The sequence below is a fragment of the Haemaphysalis longicornis genome, unplaced genomic scaffold, assembly GCF_048455015.1.
Source record: "Haemaphysalis longicornis isolate Haplotype H1 unplaced genomic scaffold, Haemaphysalis longicornis Haplotype H1 scaffold_7, whole genome shotgun sequence".
In the NCBI taxonomy this organism is placed as follows: Eukaryota; Metazoa; Arthropoda; class Arachnida; order Ixodida; family Ixodidae; genus Haemaphysalis; species Haemaphysalis longicornis.
Window position 1 is genome coordinate 143614039 of NW_027526422.1, and position 25612 is coordinate 143639650.

Below are 25612 nucleotides of genomic sequence, written 5' to 3' on the forward strand. Positions count from 1 at the left end.
GAAAATGATGTTTTCGCCAATTAGTCATTATATCACTCACACCTGGAGAACTTCAAGGGTCGTTGGCTAATACATGTAGGCATTTATTATTCCTAATAAGAATTTTATGGTTTTGAAGATTGAAGTTCGAAGTTTATTTTGGCAGAATGGTGTACATGGTGCTGAGGCTAAAGGCGACATAAATTTCCCAGGCCTGACCTCTGGCTCACGGTAAAACTGGTAGCATATGATCGTTTTCAGCATGAAAACTTTTTACAAATAAAGAACGAAAGAAAAAAACGAAGAAAGGGCTAATCAGACAGGAATACAGATTCATGCAATAGCCAAAACGTGACGCGAGAAGTAGAACACTAATACATACATTGTAACCAGGAATGAAATGTTGCTACTCAGTTTCTAATTTGAATGAATATAAATAAACAGATGCAAAGAGAGCATTAAGGTAGCAAATAAGTTCACGACAAATTCGCAAAGTAAAGCTTAAATCACTTTTTAAATTAATATAAACACCCACCACAATCAATCAGGCTTATTATGTTGGGATGATAGTTTAAGAGATTTGGTATCTGCCATTCTAACAACTGGGTACTCAGCTGAAGCATATGGTATCTTATTCCTTGGAACACACATTCTTGAACACAGAATTCCACCCGCCGCGGTGTCTCAGTGGCTAAGGCGCAGCGCGGCTCAGCACGCAGTCGCAGGTTTGACTCCCGGCTGCAGCGGCCACTTTTATAAATAAAAAAGTCGCTTCTGTGTACGAGATTTCGGCGCACTTTAATGATCCCCAGGTAGTAAAAATTAATGCGGAGCACTCCACTACGACGCCCATCATCGCCTGCGTTGCGTCGGCGCGTTAAACACAAATTCCAAAGTCCATCATATATACACATTCTTTGTGCGTTGAGCGCGTTAGCATCACAAAAGCCATGCAAAAACAGAATTGCCAATATTGTTCTCAGCAATATCACTTCTCCATATGACGCAAAATTTGTTCTGGTCTTGTGCTGGGTTCCAGGCCACGCTTTGATCGCTGGCAATGAGGCTGCTGATGAGACGACCGCGGCTGCCGCATTCAGGAACACATTAGACATAACAACAGTACCACACACTCACTTCAAGCCACAAATGCGACAAAAACTTCGTACCAAATGACCAGCGCAGTGGATTGAACCGACAGATAATCAAACTACACGTAATAAAGCCACACTTTGGACACTACACGACTTATTCACACAACAGATTCACTGAAGTTGCCTTGGCAATGTTACGGATAGGCCACACCCATGTAACACACTCCCACCTGCTCACAAGATCTCGAAGACCCCTGTGCAGTGGCAACGGAGATGGCCTGTCCGTAATCCACATGCTCATCCAATGCAGGGCACTTGACGACAGTATGCAAATCCTTCCCATAACTGCACCGACAGCAAATCCAACTACACCAATCATACATTTTAGGAGACGAGGCCATGTTTTCCACCAAGCGTTTTTAAGTTCCTTACTGATGTTAAATATTTAAATCTCATTTATTATCATCCATCATAACGACCCTGCCCTTTACACCAGTGATCTTTATTCACTTTTGTTTGATTTTATGTTTACTTTTACTGGAATGTTCATTTACTCTTACAACTCAGATGAACTAACTACCCTTTGGCGCTCTTTGCCCTCATTCGACCTTGCGAGATCAAAACCCAAACATCATCAATATCGTTAATATATAATAGAAGCAGAATTGGCCCCAATATAGAGCCATGTGATACACCATACGGTATTTTTGCCTGTCGGATTGAACATCATGAACAGATGCGAATTGTACACGGTCTGATAAGCAGCTGCGGAAAAGCTGAAGCGCAGTTCCCGTTATATCATATTATGACAATTTAGGAAAAAATATTGTCATGTTTAATTGAATGAAAAGCCTTATTAAAGTCTCCGAAAATTCCCACTGAATAAAGTCGGGTTTTTATGTTGGAATGAAGAACATCCCTAATGTTAATTAAAGCATGTTCAGTAGGTTTTCGTTTCTATAATGTGTAATAATTTACGGAAATAATTTCAGCTTTTGAAGATAACCGGATAGTCTAGAATTGAGAAATTTCTCGATGACTCTGCATAAAAGTGGTACCACTGAAATTGTCCAATAATACGATATTTTGAGGGTTCTAAGCATCCCATTTTCTAAGCACTCATCGCAAGGTGGATTTCAGACGCGTGAGAACAGATGCGCGTTGACGTTGTGGGATGTCATTCATTAGGTGTAAAATAAAATCACCTCAGGAACAGAAAACGACCTGCGGGGGGATACTGAAAGCGGCCGCCCGAGCGGAACAACGGACTCGAGTGGTAGTGAGGGTGACTGAGCATCATACGTCAGCGGTGGGCTCACTGTCTGTACCTATGTCTCATTTGAATGTTCGACAAGCGAAGCATTATCCTTTGCGTCCTTCTCCTCGAGATACGCTCATGAAACAGATGGCAGGGACGCGGGAGGGGTGTGGGGTAATTCAGGTGTTTAGAATATAGCCCCCCCCCCTCACTTTGGGCGTTACGATTGTGGAAACAAGAGGATTTCTAGTTAATTTTATCAACGAACCAACTTTGTGTAAAAAACGAATTTTTCTATTTTCATGTTATCTGAGAAGTGTCCCGTTGACAGAATTAAATTCGCTACGTGACTGAAGGCGTAAACAATCAGGTCTACCACATCTTAGATTGGAGTGACCTTAGTTCTATCAAAGCCGGAAGAACGATAATTTTTGCAGACTAGTTCGTTTTATTTCGCCAATGGCACCAATTTTATGCTACAGAACGACTGTTGCTATTTTAGTGTTATCGGGCAAGATTCCGGTCGACAAAAGCAAATTTGCGATTTGACACAACAAGCCACCAGTCAGGTCTGTCACAGCTTTGAATGCTGCCGCCTTAATTCGATCAAACCCGGAAGAACATTTGTTTAGACTGTTTACTACATTTTGTTATTTCAATTGTAGTAGCAGGAGATAGGAATAATGAGTTTAAAGAGTGCTTGGATCCGAGGTACGTAGTGCGGAAACCCAGAAAGTCAAGAAGCATTGGTTGAACAGATTAGCGTGGGCTTTTCCACTGCAGATATCTTGCCCTAGTTCTAGTTATGCCCTTACCAACCACAATTCGCCATTATGCACTGCGGAGAAAACTGGGCACATTTCCACATTTCCTAATACATGTCCCACCGATTCGCATACACCATTCATTTGTGGAGATAAATTTTACTAGTACAAGTGCACAGAAATATTCTTAGGTACTGCATTTTACGATGCAGCGAAAAGGGTGACAAGGACTTTAAAGAAAACGCTTTCGGAGTGAAAACTTCTGATCAGCGATATCAGCGTCGCGCTTGTGTGCTTGAATCAAAACCTCGGGGTTATATTCGTATCACGCGACAGGGAGTCAGTACAGCTAAATAATTAAGAACTACACACCTGGTAGAAAATAAAGCAGAAAATATTTTTTTTTATTATTTCCTCATCATAGCGCACGCCATTCAGCTATGGCTGGGTGTTGCTGATTTAAGTAAGCACTCCAATGTCTAAAAACTACTTTACGTGGTTCACCTGACCAACACCGAAAAGAAAATATTTCGATGTGGTTACATCACTTCTTTTTACGCGTTTTCTGCTACAGATGCTGGCCGCGCAAATGATAACAACTTTCGCAATTTTTTTTCTAAAAACGTGTAAACGGCTGAACGGGATATGTTTAAACTACATTCCTTAAAGGTACACTGAAATGATTTGTAAACAATGCGGGATTACGAGCGCAAATTGTAGCCCGGAGTCCCTAGGCCCTGTTTCGACCACTCTGAGCACGTGTACGCGAATTTATTTAGTAGAAAAATCAGTTCGAAAATGCTGTCTTCCTCTCTGCACTCTCGCCCATTTTCTGTGGAGTTTTCGTGTGACGTCAGCAGGAGAGGAGCTGGCAATTGGCTGCGCTACTGCACGGCTCGCCGACCTTCCGCGACCGAGTCAGTCGGCCCAACGTTTAGTCCGCCGGCCGCCGACGGGTCGTCGCAATTCGCTCGATCAGTTGAAACTAAGCCACAACACGTTTGGGAATGGAAGAATGTGCCTTTCTTTACTTCGTTAGTTTGTACACTGTATCTAGCTCCAAGTCAAGGTCGCTTCACACAAGCGCTGCACAAGCGCACATGCGACGCTTCGCTGACTGGTACGCCAGTAGAAAAATATAAGGCCTCTTGAAGGTGGAGAAGAGACAGCGAAGTCAATATAGGTACTAAGGAAATAAAATCAACTGATATTTTTACCGTACATCGTAAACCTAGGGTGCGGGAAGCACTTTTTTGCGCACGGCCAACAAGCACAGCGGTCAGCAGCACGACTACGCATCTGCGAACGCTTTTCCGTCTACGAAATGATTCCTAGACGTGAGCTATTGTGGAAACTCGGGGGACGCTTACTGTACGAGCGCAATACAACAAATAGTCGCCTAAGCTGCTTGAAATACTAAAACTAAATAAAAGTGTAAACTGGTTATACATCATATACCTTATATTTCGACTGTCGGGTAGCCCTCGCACGTGGCTTAGTGGCCTGGAGTGCTAGGTATGTCATCGCAAGTGTTTTGCCTGTCGCAAGTTCGAATCCTCACGGGCACTTGCTTTTTTTTTATACGTTAACTTTTTCGTTTTTCGCCGACGTTTTCTATACTGAGTTCATTTTTTTTGGGGCCGCAAAGTTCATTGCTCCACGAACTAGTCCACAGAACTCGCGCAGGATGGCACTGGCACGCTAGCGAGTTCTCGTTGGCGTGCTGTTGCCATAAGCACCGACTGCTTGCGGGCAGCGGGCACAGGCCAGAATCAACAGACCCTTGGCATGGTGCGAACACGCTTTTTACGATACAGGCATGAGTGATGAAAGCTCCAAATATGGGGGAAAAGCGCATGTATTTGAGCGTCTGCGGGGACGCCGAGGGCGTTCATGCACTGCGTAGGCCTCAGCTAGTGAATGATACGATTCCAAGCCGTCCTGGGAGGCTTATCTTATGCATTTTACAGCCGACAACATGGCTGAAGCGCGGTACTACGATTACTGGGATATTGAGAATGCCCATCCAACGACGCTATTGGATGTCAAACATGTTGTTTTACAGAACCGAAACCGAAACCGAAACTTGTTTGATTGCTAACCTTGGGCATCGTCCAATCACGGTGCCCCCTCCTCCCAACGTCACAGCTTAGTTGGTGCGGCCGCCGCAAACCGCGCATGGCAGTTTTTCTTCTTTCGCGCTTTGTAAAATAATTACGGATTTGTCAACCGGATAAATGATGAAAAGTGTGCTAATTTGAGCCAGTCTACGCAGTGCAAGCAAAAACGGGAGCTTGACAAATTCACTTCAGTGTCCCTTTAAGAAGTGATAGGCGCTTTGACGTCTAATCAACAGGCTGACAGCAACGTAAGCCGATGCACTTGAAATATGGTCGTTACATTGGTGTTGAGGCGAAGGGGCTCAGTAAAGCTCAGTTTCTTTACAACTTCCCAGGAATGTTAAGCGGACACTTAGACAAAACCGAAGTTGGTTTAAATAGATCGGTTGATGGCCCCAAAAAAGAATATAGCAGGATGTCTGCAAGGCAGTGACATTAAATTATTCTTGTAAATATTAAAAAAAATGAAGTTCTCAGTCGGCCATCAGAGATTACGTAAACAGCGACTGTGCGGATGTGGCAAGTATCACGCCACGAACAACAGAACTAGAAGTGCACACGCAAGTTCTCGAAGAACGAAGTTCTTCGAAGAAACGGCACGATCCGCCCAACTTCGCTGGTCTTCACGGCGAAGACTTCGAGGAGCAGCAGGACGGATACGCACGTGTAAGCACGTTCAATAGGTGGGACGATAATCAGACAGTGTTGAACGTTTCTGTGAAGCAGGTTGCCGAGACGTAATATTTAAACCAAGAACACGAAATTACCGACTTGGCTGGCTTCATAACGGAGATGGGAAATATTGAAGCAAAGCTTTCTAGCTCTACCATCCAACCGTTCTTTTGTTGCGTGAGAGACAACAAACTCCCAACGTGGCGGAGGCAGCGGCGAGTTGAGGGGAAGGAGGGCGGAGGGTTTCACTCACGGAGCACACTAGAAATGGCGCAGCAAATTTACCGAGTGCTCCCCGCGCGGAAGTGCCTCCTCACCGGCGGCGGCGTCGGTGGTGCAGCTTTATAGTCTGAATTAGCAGCGGTTCTTTTGGGCATGTTACGGTGCAGCTGCGTGTCCATTGCGCGTACCTTCCCACGGCTCTATTAACTTGTTCAACAGCACAACCAGCTTAATCCGCACCCGACGGAATAAGTGGTCGTACAGCAAATATACGTTAAGGACTGGTTAAACATACGTTAAGGATATATATATATATTGTCACGATGCAAAATACGACGCAGTTGTCTTTAAGAAAAAAGACATCCCCCTCGCGAGGGGCACGATCAAATGCACAGCATTTCCGAGGGGGTGCGCCGGCAAGTCGTATCTCTCGATCGCGGGACCCGTGTCGCCATCTTTCGGAGGCGCGGGACAACTTGTGGCGCTTTCGAAACAAACCAGAAATGAGTGAAGGATATAAGGCGCGTTCGGTGCATCGAAATCTGTGTCGGTTTCGTGGCTCAGTCGGTAGTGCGCCGGGCACCTTGCGTTCCGCCCGCGGCGTCATGGGTTCGAAACCGGGCGCCGGAAACTGTTGTTTCTTTTATAGTGTAGTGGCCTGGCTGCGGACTACGACAAGGCGCGCCTGGGGACTACGACAAGGCACGCCAACGCCGCGTGACATTGTGAGTTACTAAAATGCTATGCATTTAAAACAAGTTCATTTGCGCGAACTTGTGCTCCCCTAACAACTCAAAGAACATACAAGCGGCGAAGAGCAGTCCACAAAGTGACGTGCGCAAGCGAGCGTAGGCGTGTCGAATGCCGCGGCGTCTGCTCAGCACGATTTTATCTTTTAGCGCGTGTTTCTCGAACCGTAGATTTATAGCCACAACATTGTAGATCCAAGAAGATTATTCTAGGCTGTTGACGTCATTTGCAAACGCTCTCGCTATCAAAAGAGAAAGAGATATATAACACGTGCGGCATTCAAATAAGGAATGGAACACGCGCTCCCCTTTATACACACAAAGCACAGACTGGCGCAGCCGGGTGGTAAAAGCAAAACATATATAAACAAACCTAATGAATGGTTCGCAGCATTGCCCTCCTCTAAAAATGCATCGACCCGATGCTAAAATAAAGGTTATTCCGAACAAATAACACAAATGTCCCTTATAACCCGTGGTATGGTTTCAAGCGAACCACGTGGACGACTTCGGGCCGTGTGCGTCGTCGGGATGTTCAGGAATCACCGTCGGGAATCACCTCGTAGCTACGTTGGCCAACACGTCGGAGAATCTGATAGGGTCCGAAATACCGTCGTAGAAGCTTCTCACTGAGTCCGCATCGTCGGATGGGAGTGCAAACCCGCACACGATCCACTGGGTGGTAATCGGCGTCAGGGCGTCGGAGATTATAGCGTCCGGCATCCACTAGCTGCTGGTTCGTTGTACAAACTCGAGCAGCTGGTGGGCCTCCTCCGCACGCCGAAGATATTCTTGGACATCGGCGTTGAGGTCGTCGTCTTCTACGTGCGACAGCATGGCGTCAAGCATCGTAGTCAGCCGTCTTCCGTAGACAAGCTAGAACGGTGTCATCTGCGTGGTTTCTTGGATAGCCGTGTTGTACGCAAATTTGACATACGGGAGAAGTTCGTCCCAGGTCATATGTTCAACGTAGACGTACATGGACAGCATATCCGCAATCGGCTTGTTCAAACGTTCCGTCAGTCCGTTCGTTTGGGCGTGGTACGCCGTCGTTCTTCGGTGGTCCGTGTTGTATTAGCGTTAGGTTCCTGGTATCAGCTCCGCAGTAAAGGCTTTTCCGCGGTCCGTAATTATGTGTTCAGGGGCTCCATGTCGCAGCACAACCTGGCTAATGAAGAACTTAGTGACTACTTGTGTACTCACCCTCGGAAAAGCGGCGCTCTCTGCGTAGCGCTTCATATAGTCTGTTGCTACGACAATCCACACGTTCTCGGATTGTGACGTAGAGAACGGGCCCAGGAGATCCATTCGAATCTGTTGGGAGGGCCTCAATCGGACGGCAATCGGCTGCAGAAGTCCGGCGGGTCTCGTGCTGGTAAGTTGCTTTCGAAGGCCCTAGACACGCGACGTTGCGTCTTTCAAGGTAATCGATGATGACGCGTAACTCGGGGTCGGCACACTGCTAAGCGGCTAGGTCGCTCTCCGTCACAACTCCGAAACACGAGCTGTCTTCATCGGTATCTTGAGGTGGTGGGTTGACATGGGCGCTTGACAGACCGTCGGCATCGGAGTGTTTCCTACCAGTTTTATACACAATTGTAACGTCGAAGTCTTGTAGGCGCAAGCTCCATCGCCTACGATGGCCATAGGGGTCCTTCAAATTGACCAGCCAACACAGCGCATGGTTGTCTGTCATAACCTTCAACGGTCTATCATACACGTCTGGGGGAAATTTTGAAATATCCATATAATAGCGAAGCATTCTTTCTCGGAGGCAGACTAGTTTTTTAGCCGCCGCGGTGGCTCAGTGGCAAAGGCGTTGCGCTGCTCAGCATGAGGTCGCGGGTTCGATCCCGGCCGCGGCGGCCACTTTTCTCATGGAGGCGAAAAGCAAACACGCCCGTGTGTACGAGAGTTTGGCGCAGGTTAAAGATCCCCAGGTGGTCAAAATTAATCCGCAGCCCTCCACTACGGCGCGCCTCATCGCCTGTGTTTCGCCGGCGCGTTAAACCCTACAATGAAATCAGACTAGTTTTTCTCCTGCTTTGACACACCGCGGCTGGCATAGGCGATTACCTTTTCGCAACCGCTTTGCTTTCGGACGAGGACGGCATCAAAGCCTATATCTTTGGCGTCAGTGTAGATTTCCATTTCGGTATTTTTGTCGAAATGAGTGAGCACAGGCGGGCTTTGCAAGCGTTGTTGCAGCTCCAAGATTTCTTCCTTTTCAGCGGTTTCCCACCTTTCGTCAATAACGTGAGAAGTTTGCGTGCGAAGTCTGCGACGAAGCGCCGGTAGTACGCGCACAATCCGAGAAATGTTCGCCCGCCCTTCTTGTCTTTCTCTCTTAGGAATCACGCTATCGCTGAACTTTTCGCCGAATCAGGCAGGACTCCCACGGCATTGTCGACATGGCCCAAAAGCTTGATCCCTTCGTACGTGAATCGGCAAATTTCAGGCTTTAGCGTTAACCCAGACCTACGAATTGCCGCGACTACAGACTACAACCTTGCAAGGTTTTCGTCGATATTTAGGGCAAATACCACAACGTCGTCAAGGTATACGAAGAAGGTGTGCCCCTTCAGGCCAGCTAGCACAGTGTCCATGACTCTTTGAAACGTTGTTGGCACTGTGCACAGCCCGAAAGGCATAACCTTGAACTCGTATAGGCCGTCCGGGGTTATAAATGCAGTCTTCTCTCGGTCTCTCTCGTCCACTTCAATTTGCCAGTAGCCGGTCTTGAGATCCATCGATGAGAAGTACTTGGCATGGCAGAGGTGGTCGAGGGCGTCGTCGATTCGTGGCAGCAGGTGCGCGTTCTTTTTGTTGATTTTGTTCATCTGCCGCTAGTCAACGCAGAACCTAAATATGCCATCTTTTAAATGCAGAGCATTTCTTTAACTCACGATGTCACCCGTTCTAGGCGTCCGTAGTAGTCCGCATCGCTCGCAGGTGCGCCCGCACGGCGCGATCGTGGCGTGATAAAAGCGGGTGTCAGCGAGGCTGGAACGCACTCATCGCCGCGCTCTCTCGTCAGCCCCGCTCCTCGTCGCCTACTCTCCGCTCGCATCGCGCGCTCTCTCCGCGGTCGGTTCGCGCCCAACAGGTGGGGGCGCGCGCGTCCCGGGATCAACAACATCTGTGGCGTGATCGGGACGTCAGCATCGCGCGCGCGTAGCGCGATCGTGGCGTGATAAAGGCGGGTGTCGGCGAGGCTGGAACGCACTCATCGCCGCGCTCTCTAGTCAGCAGTTGCCACAAGTGCAACAACATTAACGTAAAGCAAGCTACTTAACGTCGTGCGCCCCCGGAAATGCTCAGCATTTGATCGTGCCCCTCGCGAGGGGCATGTTTCTTCCATCAGGAAAACGGCTACCGCAGGCGGGAATCGAACCCGCGTCCTCGGGCACAGCAGCGCAACGCCTTACCTTTCGGCAGTGGCTGCGGTGCAACTCTCTGCCTTCTGCGTACAAGCGTCTAGCAAAATAGCGAGTAGGCTTTTTCAAAAGCGGGAACAGCAGTTCCTTTGGGGATCTGTCGATGTTCATCAGCGAAGTTCGTTAGCTCGTCCTCTGCTTTACCGCACGCTAGTGACACGAGGGCCCTGGCGACGGCGATTCCGCAGTCCAGAAAAAGTGGACTCATCATCTCGGCAATGCCATCGCCACTCAATGGGTCGCCACATTTAATATCAAAAAGGATGCAGGACCTTCGTGGCAGGTTAATGTCGTCGTCAGTAGTGCGCAGGTGTGCGCGTTGCTTTACAGTACTTCCCGGTGCTGTCACTTTTGCAGATAAACTGACTAGTCCTTGTGGACGTTGATGACTGCATCATGTTCGCGCAAAAAGTCTATACCGATTATGAGGTCTCTACATGACTGCGGAAGGACAACGAACGTGCCGACAAAATATGTATCGTCAATGCTAACGGTACATTTTTGGGCGGCTCTCCTCTCTCTCTCCTCGGCTGCGCGGACTCTAGAGCGGCCGGTCGCACTCTGCCCGTCACAACCGGCGGCGGTTTCGTTCGGAGAGATGGCAACACTGCAAGCCAGAAACAAAATGCCCCCAGACGCCTCCGGGTGCGCGAAGTGGCGGTACTCTTAAGCGTAGCTTATTTTCTTCATGAGTACCCCTGGAGCAGCCAGGGGCTTTTCGATGGCTGTCCAATGTCGGCATTGAGCATGTCTTCGACTAGTGTCCAGATGGGTTCTAGCTCCTGTGAAGACACGCGGTACATTGACTATCGGGTAGATCGTGCTCCATCTTCGGTTATAATAAGGTGCTTCGCTAGAGGTGTGTGACGTAATTTTGAGTTTATAGAAGAACACTCGCTGTAGCGACGCAGCAAATGCAAAAATTTGTCTCGAATTTCTTGCGGCAGCGGCGGGTTAACTTCTAAAGGATGCGACCGCTTTAAAGCATCTGCGCGTGCGTGTTCAAAGTTGGCGACCGTGATCACTGGACTTGTTTCTCCTGTTTTTTCGAGGGACGCAATTTCAGCGCCCTTGTTTAGATGCTGGTACTCCTCGGTTAAATTAGTGAGCAAAACGTGGGATTTGCATTGCTTGAAGCCGCACAATTCCTCTTGCGACGGAGACACCGTGGTGGAGTAGCAAACTTTGGTCACTCACTACGAAAGCGTCGATGCCGGGAAAAGCATCCTCACATTAGACGGTAGTCATCAATCTTCCGCGGGGTGGCAGGGTGACGTGATTTTCGGCGATTCTTACAGGAACACGGTGTTCGGGTTTCGGTACCGGCGTCGTAGGGTGATCGGAGGCAAACGTTACGTACATTGTTTGCAGATAAATTATTGCACCATTGCCCATCAAAAAGTCCATTCAAAGAATTAGATCGCAGGTGCAGTTGGGCAAAATGGCGGACACAGCAGTGTACGCGGTGGCGTCTATGGTTACGCACGATAAGCACGTTTCACTTGGTGATACGAGATGTCCTCCTGCTGTGAGTATCAACGGACCGCCCCATTCGGCAGTCAATGCTTGGCAGTCAAGAAAACCTTTCCGAGGTTTTCTTGACTGCCAAGCCTTATTTCTGTCTTATTTTCAACGAGCCCCTTATTTTCTATTCTGATTCGCTACATGCATAGCGAGGGCCTATGTTCTGGCAGTCTTGGTGCCATAGGGAGCTTAAGAGGGTTCAACGCTGGTCGACCACTCTCGACATGTCGTAGACACTCGAGTCACGGCCGGGGGGCTAAAAAGAAGGTCCCCTTCACCCCGAGAAGTCGGAGTGGCGCTGGCTACCACCCCCAAGCACAGAACAAAATTACATTAACGTAACTACCACGAAAAGTGGAGGGGAAAAATAGCCCCCCCGGTAGCGTAGTGGTTATCGCACCAGACCGGTATTCTGAAGGTCGTGGGTTCGGATCCCACCTGGCGGGCATTTTTTCTTCACTTTCTTTCTTTCCGAATTCTTTATCTGTTTCAATGACCTACCATATATATATATATATATATATATATATATATATATATACACTAGCGGTAATAACCGGCGGTGCCCGGGTGGGCAATTATATTAAAGACAGCAATTGGTATTTGTTAGTCGCCATATTAGGCTACTTCATTCGGAAGTGGTACACATTCGGAAGCGCCTTCCTGCTGTCAGTACATGGCTCCTACTTCAGGCGCGTCATGGTAATGTGAAACGACTGGTGCTCGTGTTTTACTCCAACTCTCGCTAAACAAATTGCACCAAGATGGCGCGTTTGAGCGAATGAGTCAGTGAGTGAAAACGGTTTTATTGAGCCGGCGAAGTGGGAGTGGTTCCCTATTTCAGAAAGCCATGGGATGAGTGGGCAGCCTTCAATCTGGAGGAAGTATTGTCAGGACATCCAGATCGCTGATTGTCACCAGGTTCTCCCACAGCTCAAGGTTTGGAAAAGTGGATGAAAGAAGGAGGAGCTTGGTTTGCTTTCGCTCTTAATATGATATGAGGAAGAGTGCCAGGTTGCAGCCACAACTTGAATTCGCCAGGAGATTGCGATGGGAACACATGATGGAGGCCGGCTGGGTGAGTGGTATTCTTCCTGGTAGGAAGTGCTATCTCAGAATATATGAACGATGCTCATCGGGACAGTTTTATCAGAAGTAACATGAGCTTCCCGTGGGAGGCGCGACGTTGCAGGAAGTCCCAGCAGATCCCGAGGGCTAACCTTTGCGTTTTTTAATGGTACATCTTCTCTTTTACATTTATGATATATAACAACTGCTCCTAGTGGAGACGCGTAGTTGCCGAAGGTGTCAACAGATGGCGACCGCTAAGGGAACGCGGGAAAACTCAACTGAATTTTACGTCCAAAAGGATGCAGATTAAAAAATGTCGGTGGCCTTCTAATCCGCATCTTAGGACAAAATCCTGAAAGTGGTTTTCGGGCAATTAAATGGGCAGCATTTTCAAGAAAAAACAAATGGGAGATATCAACTGGCTGGGTGATTATTTGTGAAAGCGTAAAAACACAGTGTTTTCCCGAAATCCCGCTTGCCTCTATTGGGAGGGTGTCATTTAAAAATGTTGTATAACAGTGTTGAGATAAGTGAGTAAGTTGCCTATCTCAACAAAAACCAGTTCGATATCTCCGATGGCGGGCGGTAAAAAAATTAATATGTGAAAAACAATTTTACCGCTTTTCATTCTCTCCATGGTGGAATTTTTAAAATTTTATGAAATATTGACCTCCAACACCGTAATCAGAACGTGCCCTTGCAATCTGTAGCCGTTTGAAAGAGCAGTTTGGCTAGACGTGTACATAACCTGTCGGGCCTTTTTGGCTCATAAGCCGTGTAATTTGTAAAAAACAATTTGACCCTTTTAGCGGCGTCGCAGAGCGAAATCCTTACAAGCAGTTCGGTGCATTTGTGTGAGTAACATATTCTAGAAAAAATCAGTTGGATTACTGAATCGGTGAATGATTTATTTAAGAATCTTTAGGAACACCGTTTTAGATCCGGAATGCGGAATCACCTCGCTGGTGTAGGTTAGGGCGAAATCCAAAAACTACTTTTTAGGTATTCTTAAGGGCTACCTAAATCAGCCAAAAGCGCTTCGATATGTGAATGGGTGACCGAGAAAACCACGAATTCGCAAATCCACAATTTCGCCCTTTTCTTCGGTTCGGAGGGCAATTTCTGGAAAACCTGCCTTTGTGAGCACCTACTCAATGACGCAAATTAACTTGTGAAATTTCAAGTCTGTAGGTCTAACAGTTTTGGCAGGGCGTTGATGAGTCAGTCAGTCAGTCAGTCAGTCGGGCACTCCTTTTTATAGGTATAGATGACAACTGCTCCTACTGGAGACGCATAGTTGCCGAAGGTGTCAAGAGATGGCGACCGCTAAGGGCACGCGGGAAAACTCAACTGAATTTTACGTCCAAAAGGATGCAGATTAAAAAATCTCGGTGGCCTTCTAATCCGCATCTTAGCACAAAATCCTGAAGGTGGTTTTCAGGCAATTAAATGGGCAGCATTTTCAAGAAAAAACGAATGGGAGATATCAACTGGCTGGGTGATTATTTGTAAAGTGTAAAAACACAGTGTTTTCCCGAAATCCCGCTTGCCTCTATTGGGAGGGTGTCATTTAAAATGTTGTATAACAGTGTTGAGATAAGTCAGTAAGTTGCCTATCTCAACAAAAACCAGTTCGATATCTCCGATGGCGGGCGGTAAAAAAATTAATATGTGAAAAACAATTTTACCGGTTTTCATTCTCTCCATGGTGGAATTTTTAAAATTTTAAAAAATATTGACCTCCAACACCTTAATCAGAACGTGCCCTTGCAATCTGTAGCCGTTTGAAGGAGCAGTTTGGCTAGACGTGTACATAACCTGTCGGGCCTTTTCGGCTCATCAGCCGTGTAATTTGTAAAAAACAATTTGACCCTTTTATCGGGGTCGCAGAGCGAAATCCTTAAAAACGGTTTGGTGCATTTGTATGAGTAACATATTCTAGCAAAAATCAGTTGGATTACTGAATCGGTGAATGATTTATTTGAGAATCTTTAGGAACACCGTTTTAGATCCGGAATGCAGAATCACCTCGCTGGTGTAGGTTAGGGCGAAATCCAAAAACTACTTTTGAGGTATTCTTAAGGGCTACTTAAATCAGCAAAAAGCGCTTCGATATGTGACGGGGTGACCGAGAAAATCACGAATTCGCAAAACCACAATTTCGCCCTTTTCTTTGGTTCGGAGGGCAATTTCTGGAAAATCCGCCTTAGTGAGCACCTACTTAATGACGCAAATTAACTCGTGAAATTTCAAGTCTCTAGGTCTAACAGTTTTGGCTGGGCGTTGATGAGTCAGTCAGTCAGTCAGTCGGGCACTTCTTTTTATAGGTATAGATATCTCGTATTTCCAACGCCGGCAGGGTTGCCCCGTGGCCGAGTGGTCTAAAGCTGAGTTCACCATTTTTGAGCCGTAACGTTCATTGCTCTATGAACGAGTTCTAACAACGCGCGCAGACTGACACTGACGCGCTAGCGAGTTGCCATAAGCACCGACGTCTTGCTGGCAGTGGTCACAGGCCTCAATCAGGAAGGAAGGAAGGAAGGTAGGAAGAAAACTTTATTAAGAAAGGATGGCCCGAAGCCGCAAGGGAAGGGGAAGGGCAGAAAGGACGCTAGTAATGTCCAGCCATCGACGCCGCACAGACAAAGCTCCAGAGTGCTGTCAAGGTGTCCTTGACACGCCAAGAGGGCAGGATCCACTCTTCGTAGGAGTGAACCCACGCCGGGCGGTGTTGGGCGCGAAGCACGGCAACGCCCGGGCAAGACCAGACGAGGTGCGGAAGGTCAGGCTTCGTTGTGCCATGGCATGCGTAGCAGAGCACATTGGTGCCCAAGAGAGAAGGGGAGGAACTGGGAGCTGATCCGGTCTGTGGAGGTCCTGCGAGGTCTACAGAATGGGAGTTTCCCGCCGATGTTGACGTCGGAGAACCTGCCGGCGGAACGTTGTTGCCTTGTTGGGATTCATTGCCCGAAGGGTCAAAGTGAGTGTGCCGTCCTCGCCACCGTGCGAAGATGTCAGCGGTTATGGCGAAGCCAGAACGGGCCCGGTTGACAAAAACCTGGGCGCCGCGAGATAAGCCAGGAGGCAGAGGATGCGGGTTCTGGGGTACTGATGACTGGAGGTGAAGGCGCCGGGCATGTCGGCGACGCTGGCGCTCCTCGTCAGGATCGAAGTGGGCTCCGCTGGCTATGGTCTCCCCGGTCTGACGGCGGTACGACGAAGATGCCTCGCTCGCCAGCCTGTGGGCGCTTTCATTACCGGGATGCCCCCCATGGCCAGGGATCCACCGTACTCTTACGGGCGTGTGGAAGGTGTTGTGCAGAGAGCTGCATGATTGTTTAATGCAGTGTGCTGCAGAGTGTTTCCGTGGAATTCCTATAAGGGAACGTAAGGCCTCGGCACAGTCAGTGAAAATGTGCACACGGTGGTACGAGCGCTTATTGCATGCCTGCAGAACGGAACGTGCTAGGCGTAGGCCTTGTTCAATAGCGCGCAGCTCAAGGGTGGTGGTGTCAGGAATGGAGTCGACGATGTAGGCTGTAACGCTGCGTTCATTGCTGTCTGCCGCTACAGTTGCAAGTGCCACAGCAGCCGTGCGAGGTTGCCAGGAGGCGTCCACGTACACACGTAATGTCCGTGGATCCGCAGCGTCGGTGGCTGCGGTGGTCTGCACCAGTGTGGCACGTTGCGCCGCATAAGTAGCCCGAGCAGTTTTCCAGGGTGCTGGTCGCCGTTCTGTGATCAGCACATCTTCCCATGGGCGAACGTGTGGAGGGATAGGTGGCACATCTAGTAGTCGCTCACCGTCGTGACGTAGCAGGCGGCGTCCCTGCAGTGTCTAGTGGCGACGGTCGTTGGCGCCTGCTATGCGCGCAGAGAGGGCATCCCCAAGCGTTTCATGAAAACGGGGGAGCTCAAGAGTGGCTGAGACAGCTCAAACCATTGTGGCGACGTCTCCTACACATAATACGTCGCATCTCTGGCACTTTCGGCGGTGCTTCGCAAGATATCGCTCGACGCTTAGTAGAGACAGTGCTGGTATCTAGAGCGGTCTACGGCGCCATGTGTTACGATCTCACAAAGTACCAACTTCACCAGCTAGAGGTCTTGTATCGGGAGGCGCTGCGGGCTATTACTGGCCTGCCCCGTCACACTCGCGTCGAAGAGCTGTACCGTTATGCTGGTTTGCCTGAATCAGGAGACCCTTGCCCTGGTGCGAACACGGTTTTTACGATAGAGCAATGAGTGAGGCAAGCTCCAAATATGAGGGGAAAGCGCATGGCAATTGACCTTTGGCGGTGCGGAGGGCGTTCATCCACTGCGTCGCATCGCCTAGTGATTACTACAATTCCAAGCCGTACTAAGAGACTTATCTTAGGCATTGTACAACCGACAACATGGCAGAAGCGCGGTGTGACGATTACTGAGATATCGAGATTGTCGATCACATAACGTCGGATTTCAAGAACGTTGTTTTACAGAACCGCAGCCGAAACTTGTTTGAATGCTAATCGTGGGCATCGTCCAATCACGGAGCACCTCCTCCCATCTTTACAGAGTTTAGTTGATGTGGCTGCCGCAGACCCCGCATGGTGCTTTTTTATCTTTCGAGCTTTATAAAATCAATACCGACTTGTCAACCAGAGAAACGATGAAAAATGTGTTAATTTGAGCCAGTCTACGTAGTTCAAGCAAAAACGGGAGCTTGACAAATTAACTTCAGTGTGCCTTTAAGAAGGCAGCTCTCAAGGCTGCACAACGACGTGGGAACGCGCGTGGTTTGGGCGGCAAGTACAGGCAGGGCGGAAGCGTGCACAATTGCGGTTTCAAACAGAAGAGAAAGTACACACCAAGGTATTCAGTGCGTGTACTCGCAATTACATTGACAGCGTACTCGCTGTTACATTGACGTTCTCTCCTGTTTACGAAAAACCACATGAAAATTCTGCAAAATACTGAAGCTCCAAAATTATAAAGTACAGAAGCCAAGAAAGATACTGTAAAAGCCTAACTTTGCATAGAAGGAATTTAATTTATAACTTTTAATGGTGGCTTCAATGATCAGTACTTGATAAACAGAAAAACAGAGTTTTCTAAAGCATCACTCACCGGTTGATACCTTTTCGACGATGAACCTTCTGCAAGAGCGACAGCTAGCCATCCGCCGACCACAATCGTCACAGAATACGCAGCTGTCTTTTGGTGAAGTAGACGCATGGTCATGCGCTTCAAGGCATTTCTTGCAGCTTCCCCTGCCTGAATCTCTACCAAAATCATAGAACCAATATTAAAATACACTCGTGCCTTTTCCTTGAAGGCTCAGCACTGCGCAGCCATTTTGTGTTTCCTTGTAAAAAAGAAATTTATGTGGGCGTTCAAGTAAAATATTAAAAAAATTGATATGCCACCAGAACGATTATGAATGGTGTCACTGCCATTCAGTTATTTTGTACAAAACGTTATCCCAGTGTTTTGTTTGATTTCTTTTGCAAGCTGTGCGGCCACCTCAAAGACGCTGTTATAACAATGGAATTTGCTGATATAGAGTTGAACAGCTTCTTTGTAAGTTTACAAATGTAGCGCGGAGCTCCTTGATTTTAACAGCGGAGCTGTTTCAGATCGAGTATTTTGGTCCGTGTGCTGCAGGTTGTGCGTATTGCGGGCGGTGGAGCGGGATCAGAGAACCGCCGGCGGGATCTATCGGTGACTCCGGAAACTATCTAGCCGGTGGTTTTAAGACGCACCCATAGAGGATGGGGTGGTCTCCAAGTAGAGGCTCTTATCTCCCCTCCGCTACTGGACGGAAATGTGGGGAGAATCTGGCCGCTCACGTTTAGCTGCTGGTTTATTTACACGAACCGTAGAGTTTGCGCGAAATGGCGCTGCCGTTCTCGCGGGTTCGCCCGTTTCCGTTCGGCCCTGCGCAAAGGAACCGTAGCTACACTGTTTGGGAAGATTTCCCACTGGGTGAATCTGGGTTTCTTTTCCCTAAATCCATCAGTGGAATCTATTATGTTTGGGCTAAATTCACCATTCAGCAATAAAAATAACCATCCAGTTAAGTGAGCTGTTTCGTGTTTGTCCAAGGAGCTGAAGGCTGCTTTGTACATGACGTTTTCGAAGCACAAATATATGCGTATAAGTTCTATTCTTGCTAAACGAAAATTTAGTGTCACCCGCATCTTTATGCATAAGTAGAACACCTGGAATCGAAGTCCTTTAGTTCAAATAAACATACGTAGAAATAAAACTTCTATAAAAACAGTTTCTACATCTTGCTTCTGAAGAATATATTCACCGTTCTGTGCTCTACCTCATACTGGACGACTAAGAAACCTAACTAAAAAAACGACGGCGCGGATGCCTATGGTTTTGTTCAAAAAAGAAAATTGGGGCTGAGAACATTTATAAGATATAACCGTTAACGCAGGGACTCGTAGAGTACGTACTAAGTACCCGGAGGCTTGAGTTAAAGTTTATCTTAAGAACGGGCTAAGTTTTTTTACGGTTGAAACTCCGTGTCTAAAGCTTGGTTTGTTGCCATTCTAATAAAAATAGAGATATAATATTAGTAGCCTTGGGTGTAAGAGCAGCGGGCACAAAACCATAGAATTACTACTTTATAAGGCATTTAAGTGGCGCTCAAAAATTGTGGACATACCCGCTATGAGGAGGAAATAAACCGAGCACTTCCACAGCTGGCTCTTGTAGATTGCAGGCAATGTTTAGAGGAGTTATTCCTGCCACATTGCTGGAATGGATATTTCCTCCACTGTGAACAAGCCAGCACGCCAACTGAAGTCGGTTGTCGACGCGGGTGTGCCCATGGTCTCGAAGTTTCTTCTCAACCTGCATCGGGCATGCCATAAAATCAAATTCACAAAGAGACGGAGCACACCAGAAACATTACTGCTAATACTGCATACTATAGGATATTCGGCCAAAATTCTGTTGTGGCGGTAATATATGAGAATTTCATACACCTCGTTTCTGGACTCTGATGGACTCACTACTGCACAAGAACACCCAAACCATTTCTAAGAGTGGGCTGGACTCACTAGTACGTGGGTTTGATTCCCGGCCGCGGTGGCCGCTTTTATGATGGAGGCGGAAACCAAAAACACCCGTGTGTTCGACCTTTCGGCGCACGCGATAGATATCTAGGTTCTTGTGGATGCAAAAACCGGGAACGCCCGTGTTCTGCAGATGTTGGCGCACGCTAGAGATCCCCAGCCAGTCGAAATTAGTCCGGAGCCCTCCACTACGGCGCGCTTGATTGCCTGTGTAGCGTCGGCATGTTAAACCTCATAATAAGAAACGGAAATATCCCCAGGTGTTGAAAATAAATCCCGAGACCACCACTACTGCGTGTCTGATCGCCGCATAATCCTCGATGAAGTCAGTAGTCATTGCAAAAGATTTTAGTAGTTTTTTTCACACCATTGATCCATATCCTGCCTGCAATAATAAACGGCCTACTTGTTATTGATCCCCAGTTACGTGTACTCAAAATTTAGCGTTCTGTCAGGAATCGCCAGTTCTATCAGTATGCAACGCTCTATATCCAGGTAATCCGGTTGCTCGAGGCATTTAGAGCTATCCCCACTTTACTTCATTGATCTTTCATTATTCCGCGAGGCGCATCCTAAGGCCTACTCGAAAAGATGACAAAAAGATATCTACGTTGGCGTGGCTCAAAGGGACACTGAACTTTTCAAAAATGTTTTTGTTTGCATTGTATGAGTGGGCTCAAGCAAACAAAATTTTCGTCGTATAGTCAATCACCGCAAAGTATGGACTTTTCAAGAACCAAAAGAACAATATACCGTTCGATATCTGCGGTGGCTTCAACTACTACAGCAGCATCACCGAACGAAGCAGCAAACTCTTGCGTTGTGATTGAACGAAGTTTAAGATTTTAAAGTTCGTGTATAAACACTCGCGTGTGTGTCAATATACCTTTTTTTGTTCACATACAGTTATAATACTCTTGGCAACAAGTAGATGTTTCAGTATAAAGTTCTCGTAGTTTATTTTCGGAGAGTTGTTTTACCCGATTTGATATCGGTTCAGTGGAACACGTCTGTGACCTCTGGCGTTGCCGGCATCGTATAGTAGTGATATTTGGCGACCGCCATGGTTTGCTATCGCCACGTCGTCTGCCACAAAAAAGGCCCGATAAACATCGGGCCTTTTGAGAATGAGCCGAAGCGAACGCAGTGGCTGAACGCCATCCGCTTCATCGGAGTTGCTGAACTGGGAGGCGTTTTTCGCACATATACGGATCGTACCTGCATCCTCTGTCAACTATCCACCGTTTCATACAAGTGGCGCTAACACAAGGTCTACTGGTGTTCTAATCCATTAAGAAGCATCCTGCTTGGATGAGCCCCCGCTGCGACATGCATGGTACTCGCGTAGTGATCCATAAAACTTAATAATTGGGCCATGCGGGCCACCTTCGAAATAATGTGTGTGTATACGTTTACATTTACTTCATCACTTCGTACATTGGTGTTTACTTGTTGAATTTTAGCATGCTTATCTCGTAAGCTGAGTATATCTTGAGTACCTCTCGTGCAGTAAGTTTCTTCATTGCTCTATAAATATCTAATCACCAGCAACTGCGTTTTTTAGGCAAAAAAAGCGATTGCAAATGTGTATTCGTGCTGCAGATTAGTCTGCAAGTTTACCCAGCGAAAAGGGAGTTCTCGTACTTGCGTTTAACGCTGTATATTGACAAGCTTCGCCTGATTTCGTTTTCTAATTACCCAGAAACTTATCGCTCACTTTTCTCTGGCCTTTAATAGGCCTTAAGACGGTTTAGAACTGCCGGCCTCTCCTAGGCATACAGCAACCGTTTCACAAGATGCAAGCAAGCCGGATGTCATACGCATACAATAAACAAGGTACACTGGTAAATTACCCAATTACAAAGTATTTGGACCCCTCCACCAATACAATAGCGAGGACAAGAAGCAATGTACGGGGACAACCTTAATTAAAAGAAACACGACCATCATACAGCACGACACAGGCCTTCGTACAATTAATCATATATAGACAGAAGTCATTCCCATCAAGAAGAGATGGCAGTGTATTTATTATATACATAGCAGTCCCAGGAGCAAGCCTAAATCCTCTCGGCTATCCTGAACAGTATTGGAAAATCACCATGAAAAAAAATTGCGGTCACTGACCAAGTCAAAAGAATAAAATTGACGTTTCGGATCCCCTACGGAATCCTTGTTCACAATGAGGCGAGGCAAGACGTCGTCGCGGTTTCCATGCTGTCAAGATGCGTCGTAATGATCGCGCGTGGATACCGGGCATATTGCCCTCTGTCCGGTTGATTGTATCTGCCGTCGTTTGAATAAAAAGTGATTCAACGAGGAGCCTGGTTGTTGCGTTTCTTTCTTTGGCGATGATTGTGGCACCGTCCCAGTCAATTTGGTGATTATGGGCTTCCGCGTGTTCTGCGAGAGCATTTGCAGTGACGTTCTTTTTGTGTACGTCACGCTGGCGTTCTTTGAGGCGTCTCGGGAACTTTCCAGTTTCACCAACGTATACGCAGTCGCAGTCGCCACACGGGATCTTGTAAATGACACCAGGGTACTTTTCTTTCGGGAGCTTGTCCTTCACGTTCACTAGCTTGCCACAAAGTTTTGCACAGGGCACGTGGGCAACCCGCAAGTCATAATTAGAAAATACCCTGGAAAAGGCTTCGCTGACGCCAGCGACGTATGGGATTGCCGCCCTGGAGTGGAATGTTCGCCTCGGTGCATCTTTGGCAGGATGCAAAATTCGGTGTTCGTTTGCTTGATGAATTTCCGCGGGTACCCGTTCTGAGATAGTTCTTGTTGAATCTTCTTTAGTTGTCTATCTAGTTGCTTTTCCCCGGTGCAAATGCGCTTGGCGCGGGTTACCAAGGAGAAACAACAGATGTCTTGAGGCCAATGAGGTGGCAGGAGGCAAAGTTGAGGTACTGGCCTGTGTGGGTCGCCTTCCTGTGCACAGAAAAGGCCCTGCGCAAAACTTCGTCGATTCGTGGATTCGTCGATTCGTGTCACTAACGTCAAGGACCAAGGCGTTCAAGACACACCTGCAATTTAACCTGACGTGCAAAAGGGAGAACCTAACGCCAGAATCATTACGCCTTAAGACGCCGGATCAGACGACCAATGGCCACCAGATAATTCGGCAAGCGCAGCGAAGGTTGCTGCAGGCAAGAATTTTGGAATTCCGACAGAAGTTGCGGGATCTGGAGACGGAAACATTATTCGCCCGACGGCCGCTAGAGCACCTGATACCTGATAAGTTCTGTGACGTACAGCTACACGCTAGCTTCAGCTCTACATGTAAGGAGCGCGAATGCAAGAGTTCGCAGCAGATGAAGCTGGAAGCGTTACGCCCAAAGGCCACGGAAGAGGGACGGAGCAACGTCGTGAACCTCTCCTCGTATGAGCCTACCTAAGCCGAGTTGTTCGTCATACAGCGAGGCCTCAACTTCAACACGGACACTGCACCAGACCCGATGAAGGTAATCAGCGCTGTGGAAAAAGCCGTCTGTCAACTCCCGCCAATCGTGCGGGACGAGGCCCGCACTCGGGCAATTGAAGTGCTCTCGAAATGGCGAAAACAAAGGTGGTCCCGCACAGGATTCCAAGCTGCCGAAAAGCGTGCCATACGAAGCCTTCAGACAACAGCGATGTGGTAGTCCTTACAGCCGACAAAGGAAACGCCACCGTACTTCTAAACAGGAGTGACTACAATACGAAAATGATGTCTCTACTGAACGAAGGCCCAACGTACGTGGGTTTGCCCAAGGACCCGACAACAAGCGTGTAAAGTAAGCTTCAAGGGCTTCTTGCTGAACTTTTCAAGCTAGTGCCTCCTGAACAAAAGAAGCTCTATTACCGACTTCTATGCACCAACGGTTCAGCCCCCGCCATTTATGGCGTACCTAAGATACACAAGCAAGGATGTCCTCTCTGCCCAATAGTGGACTTTACAAGGTCGCCACTGTACCGCCTTTCTGGATACTTGCACCAAGTGCTGAGTCCCGTAGCGGGTAAAACATCGACACACTTCCAAAACGGATCCGACTTTGTTGAGAGAGTGCGACATGTGACCTTGAGTCCCGACGACGCTATGGTGTCGTTTAACGTGACATCCCCATTTACCAGCGTCCCTGTCGACCTTGCTGTGACCGCTCGCCGGGATGTTTTGAACCGTGACAGCCCACTCGCCGACCGCACCCCCTTTGACGTGCCTGAGCTCTGCAAGCTGCTCGACTTCTATTTCAGCAACACGTATTTCACGTATTGCAACAAATTCTACAAGTAGGCCCGCGGCACGGCGATGGGAGCTTCAATATTGGTAACTACAGCTAAACTTGTGATGGAGGCCATAGAAGAAAAAGCTCTGAGTTCTTTCACGCCCGCCCCAAAAGTTTTCTACCGTTACATGGACGATTGCTTTTGTGTTCTCCGAAAGGATGACGTTACAAGATTTCATCAATGCTTGAATTCCGTGGAACCCAGTATCCAGTTCACTGTTGAACAAGAAGAAAATGGTGCCTGCCCTTTCTTCACGTTCTCGTGAGGCGCACAGATAATGGACTCACCTTTTCTGTGCACAGGAAGGCGACCCACACAGGCCAGTACCTCAACTTTGCCTCCTGCCACCCTGTTGGCCACAAGACATCTGTTGTTTCCTCCTTGGTAACCCGCGCCAAGCGCATTTGCACCGGGGAGAAGCAACTAGATAGAGAACTAAAGAAGATTCAACAAGAACTATCTCAGAACGGGTACCCACGGAAATTCATCAAGCAAATCGAACACCAAATTTTGCATCCTGCCGAAGATGCACCGAGGCGAACATTCCACTCCAGGGCGGCAATCCCTTACGTCGCTGGCGTCAGCGAAGCCCTTTCCAGGGTATTTTCCAATTATGACTTGCGGATTGGCCACGTACCCTGCGCAAAACTTCGTGGCAAGCTAGTGAATATGAAGGACAAGCTCCCGAAAGAAAAGTACCCTAGTGTCATTTCCAAGATCCCGTGGGGCGACTGCGACTGCGTATACGTTGGTGAAACTGGAAAGTTCCCTAGACGCCTCAAAGAACACCAGCGTGACGTAAACAAAAAGAACGTCATTGCGAATGCTCTTGCAGAACATGCGGAAGCCCATAATCACCAAATTGACTGGGCCGGTGCCACAATCATCGCCACAGAAAGAAACGCAACAACCAGGCTTCTCCTTGAATCACTTTTCATTCAAACGACGGCAGATACCATCAACTGGACAGATGGCAATATGCCCGGTATCTACGCACGATCATTACGACGCATCTTGACAGCATGAAAACCGCGACGACGTCTTGCCTCGCCTCATTGTGAACAAGGATTCCGTAGGGGATCCGAAACGTCAATTTTATTCTTTTGACTTGGTCAGTGACCGCAATTTTATTATGAACTTACCACCTGACCAGACGGACTTCCGTCGAACCCTGGACTACACCATGAAACAAGCTGTCATTATCCCTGCGGACTTCAGTGCACATCACCCGACCTCGGGATACGAAAAGGAAACAGCCAAAGGCAGAAATCTTTGACAGGGCCACAAGTAGCAGGACGTAGACTAGCAACTGACCCGAGTAACCCTACCAGACTAAACAACAGCGTCTGTAGAGAAGACGACCCTGGATTTTACCTTTACCAA

The 25612-nt window shown here is 47.8% G+C and overlaps 1 protein-coding gene across 4 annotated transcripts in view; it reads right to left on the reverse strand.

Annotated features, from left to right (window-relative positions):
- LOC144147094 (uncharacterized) overlaps positions 1-25612 on the reverse strand; it is a 228279-nt gene that overhangs the window by 44073 nt on the left and 158594 nt on the right. For all 4 annotated transcript variants that reach the window (XM_077679144.1, XM_077679143.1, XM_077679146.1 and 1 more), the window contains exons 15-16: positions 19552-19739; positions 18000-18154 (exon numbers count right to left, since the gene is read on the reverse strand). In XM_077679144.1, the coding sequence (XP_077535270.1) occupies positions 18000-18154; positions 19552-19739 (343 nt within the window). The remainder of the gene's footprint in view (positions 1-17999; positions 18155-19551; positions 19740-25612) is intronic.